General features: G+C 37.0%; 1 protein-coding gene across 1 annotated transcript; it reads right to left on the bottom strand.

Moving 5' to 3' along the window:
• Positions 1-469: 469 nt before the first annotated feature.
• On the bottom strand, positions 470-2,298 carry LOC149194425 (uncharacterized). Its single transcript, XM_089405082.1, has one exon. The coding sequence runs from the start codon at positions 2,088-2,090 to the stop codon at positions 957-959; it is 1,134 nt and encodes a 377-aa protein (XP_089261208.1). The 5' UTR covers positions 2,091-2,298; the 3' UTR covers positions 470-956.
• Positions 2,299-4,403: the final 2,105 nt, after the last annotated feature.

Genomic DNA, 4,403 nt, shown 5'->3' with positions numbered 1-4,403 from the left:
AGTGCCCACCATTATTTAAGTAAGTATTTGGATTAAAAAAAAAAGGAAGAACAAGTTGAAAAAATGTATTCTTATTGAGAATTATTATCTATGTGTTTTTCCACACTTTAATAAATAAGAATAAAAATGTAAATATGCAAACTTACTAGTAATTACTATCCACTAAATTTAAATTATACAAATTCTTACCCTTTCGATAAACCATTAATTTTTTTATTTTATATATCAATTTACAATTTTTCTAAAAAAAAAAACTTAAATAACAAGTGAGGAACTAACCCATCCAAGGCACTTGTTTCTTAAAATTTGATTCATATAAGAAAATACATCACAAACTAACACTAACACTAACATATTCTAGACTTTCGAACCAAATACTCTGTACACTAATATAAAAGTGACCAATAACATATTCTGGACTTTCGAACCAAATACTCTGTACGTTAGATTACTCGCTGCAACCAGGTCGATCATAGTAAACATACCCATGAGATGATAGACGAAACATATTAGCAATGGCCATGTTAACCAATACTCATACAATTGGGTGATGGTTATCCACTACAGAGTACCAAAAATGGTGCTCACATACATCCCAAAACAGGGCTCCTTTGCGAACCTACCCACTATAACAAAAGATCTAGTATACTTGTTGCAGTGCAGAGCCTCTTTTTATCCACAACCAATACATATAATCCACACACGCAAATGAAAACAATATGAAGATGCTTTTCAAATACCTGCAAATAGGCAACCAATGCAGTGACAGAACAATCGTCTTCAAAATGGCATCATTCTTCACTGTCCTGACCTTAGTAACAGCATGATATAGCAGCAGCGGCAAATGATCACTACTGCGCAGGTTCAAAACCTATGAGCATCGCTTCAGTTGAAATCCCACCAGTCCTGAGTAACCAATCCAATCCCAACCTTTACAACGGGTTTTCATCACTCTCCTATGCCGCCACTGGTATCCTGCTCACCACTTTGCGATGAAAATCCCCATTTGACATGTTGATATACCACAGTGAAGGATAGTTCATACCTTTCACTGAAGACTTGTTCATCGCCATTAAGGCCCTGAGAGCATTGAGCCTCGGCTTCAGTCTCTTCTCGATGCTATACTGCAGAACTGCCGGGCAAACCAACATAGCATTGCGAGGAAGCTTCCATTCCTCAACAAGAAACTTGACATTCTGCCGCACTTTATCCTTGGACGACCCCAGAACCTTAGGACACCTCTTAACGAGAATCCCGACTTCTTCCTCTGTAAACCCTAATTCTCTCAAATTTTCCAATTTTACCTTAACAGTGTCCTTGTTCAGCATACTCAATTGAAGAAAAGCGCGAGCAAACGCCTTAGAACCCTTCTCAATGCCCATCCCTTCAACATCTTTAACAAGCCCCACCAATAGTTTTTTAGACAATGCTAAAACTCTAGGGTTCTTTAATATGACAAACGTGGTTGCGCTGTGGTTCGAAATGACTTTTCCGGCAATTTTATTAGAATCTGGGTTCGAAACCACGGATGCTAGATAGGGATCAAGCACCGACTGCAGAAAACAAACCTTCGGTTGCAGCGAACGGTTAACATTTAAATAAAAAACACAAGGGTTTCTATTGAGGGCTTGCTGCAATTTCTGACCAGTGAGGCCGATCCTCTCCAGGACTTCAACCTTGGGCTTGACAATGCCCTCGAAACTGTGCCGTAACAACAAGGGGTGTGTGGAAAAGACTTTCCGAACACTGATTTCATTAAGACCCTTGTCTCTCAGGAAATGTAGGGTTTTCCGTGAATTATCGTACGATTTTTGAGCAAGTAAATATGGTGTTCTCCTGCAAATGGTGTTGGCCTCGTCGAGAGAGAAACCACATTCGTTGAGAAGGAAGCTTGCTACTGGGGTGCTTTCAAAGGAGGGAGGCGATGAAATGGGGATGTTGAGAGTCGAATAAAATGCTGATAATAATTTTGTTGGAGTTTGAACAAGGCGTGAGGAGAAGAGGCTAATGAAGGCCGGAATGGCATGGATGTGCTTCAGAGATTCAGCTATCGGTCCGGAGACTGTTCGAACTGATAGCTTTGCGGCCATTATCAACACACAAAACACTTACAAACTGTGCTCAACCGATTTCAGAATGAGCTTTCGATGCTTTCCCCTTTATGGAGGGAAGACGTTCTTGCCCAAATTTGGTTTTGGGTGGCCTCCAGTTCAAATGTTGCGGTCACATGGATGTGGTCAATACTCGATTTCCGTTGCTTGTGCATTTGGCCCTTTTCAAAAATAAAGCGAGGTGCAAGTCGTTAAATTTACATCAACGATTTCGTTTCACGAATCCAATAAATAACCTTTAGAGGTGTAGACAAGGCGTAAAGGCTAACGCGCATTTGAGATTAGTGTGGTTTATTGGAATTAGGGCTATATCGCACTTGAGGATTTACCTATTTGGGTAGGTTACATCTCATCGATCTTTGACTAGTAAGGCTAATTATTTGGGTAGGTTACATCTCATCGATTTTTTTACTAGTAAGGTTAATTTTTTTTTGGAGTTGTGTGATTTTTTGGAAAAAAATTTGGTGTATTTTTACCATCTAATTTCTTTAAAATCTGTTAGGAATTTATTGAAATCACAAGCTTGATGGGTAACCCCTGCACAATCGAAATTCCTTAGGAATTTTTGAGGGTGCTGAATCTATATATGCACTCAAAAAACTAGTTTAAATAACACGAATCAAGATTTCACCTCAATTTTTTCCACCGAAAAATCCAAAACGTCGCACTAAAGGCAACTCCTAATTATTATTTTTTTTTTCCGGGAATTTAGTTTTTATAGAACTAAATTGTAAGATGTTGAAGTAGCTGGAAAAGAGTCTAGTAGGGTTTGTTGTGAATTATCATAGTATTTGGGATCGAGTAAATATGAATTTTTTTTGTAAATAGTGTTGTGGGTTAAGGAGAGAGAATTCACAATCATTCAGAAGGAATTTTGCTACTATGGTGTTACTTTTAAAGGAGGTAATTGACAAAAGGGGGTTTTGATTTTTTTAATAAATGATGTTAAAAATAACCTTATTACATTTTAGACTAGGAGTGACAAGGAGAGCATGATGAAAGCACAGACATAATGGATGTCCCTTAATGGTTCAATAACTAAGGTGGAGACTATTTGGAATGATGACATAGAGACCATTCTCCACATACAAAATCCCTACAAACTTTGCACAACCAAAGTCATAATCAACTTCATGACTTAGCCTAATGAGAACATCTTCAACAATAAGACGCAAACTCAACAATATAGGGATGGCTTGGCCCAAGTTCAACTCACAACTAACATTGGTGGGTGCAATTTGTAGGCATTTTCACTTAGCATAGAGGTTATAATGGTTGTAAGTAAGCTTTATCTTTGGATCCCTCCTTTACACTTAGCATAGAGGTTATAATGGTTGTAAGTAAGCTTTATCTTTGGATCCCTCCTTTGTAAACCCTTAAGACTTGTCAATTCCTCTAGATGCAAAAAAAAAGTCACAATCAAAGCCCTTTACAATTTCTAAAGATCAACACTCTTGCACATAATGTTTTCTCTTTCTAATGTAGGATTATGCTTTTTAGTCCATAAATTGAAGGTGATGATGGATCTTAGACTAAACATATTAATTTGAGTGGATCTAACCTAAATCTCAAAGATCAAGTTTCTAAAAGAGCAATAATTGCAAATATGAGTTGAATAAGTGAAAAGATTTAGGTTTGAATTTTGGGATTTGAGGAGGGAAGAAGATGAATCACAAGGATAAAACCAAGAGATTCAAGATCTCATATCTTCTTATATAATGTGAAGAGAAACCATAGCAGCTAAGAGATCACAACCTTTGAAAGAGATTATATGTCCTCATTATAAAAAATAAAGGGCTCCAATCACAGAAAATTTAAAGTGGGGTATTTGTCAATCTAAACTATGATATTGCAAGGAGTGGTAAAATGTATTTAATAAGGTGTTCAAGTTTCTTCTCCGAGTTATATTTATTGTTCACTTACATTCAATCTTCTTCATTTGGTATAAGCATTTGTTAGGTCCCAATAATATTAGTGATCCCCCCATTACTATTATCGTTGTATCCCTTATTGTTATTATTGTGCCCCTATTGTCCCCATGTTGTTATTATTGTGCCCCATAGAATCCCTCTATTGTTATTTTTGTGCCTTTATATTATTATTGTTAGGTTGGCTTGGTTATATTGTGACCCCGTAGACTTCTATATATAGAAAGGAGGTTTCGTCATTTGAATCGTCCAAGAATTGTTCATTTGTGTAATGTAAAGGAGGTTGCCCCCTCAAAGAGGCTTATTCCTAAGGTGTTGATCTATCTTTTCTATTTTTTTGTGAGCTAGTTTCATAACATTTGGT

Source organism: Pinus tabuliformis, chromosome 2_2 (assembly GCF_031772625.1).
Source record: "Pinus tabuliformis cultivar Carrire ecotype Pingquan chromosome 2_2, CPIR1, whole genome shotgun sequence".
In the NCBI taxonomy this organism is placed as follows: Eukaryota; Viridiplantae; Streptophyta; class Pinopsida; order Pinales; family Pinaceae; genus Pinus; species Pinus tabuliformis.
This window is presented reverse-complemented; position numbering and strand designations above follow the sequence as displayed.

Excerpts from the sequence above, each read along its gene's own strand:
- LOC149194425 (XM_089405082.1), bottom strand. The coding sequence starts at position 2,090 with ATGGCCGCAAAGCTATCAGTTCGAACAGTCTCCGGACCGATAGCTGAA.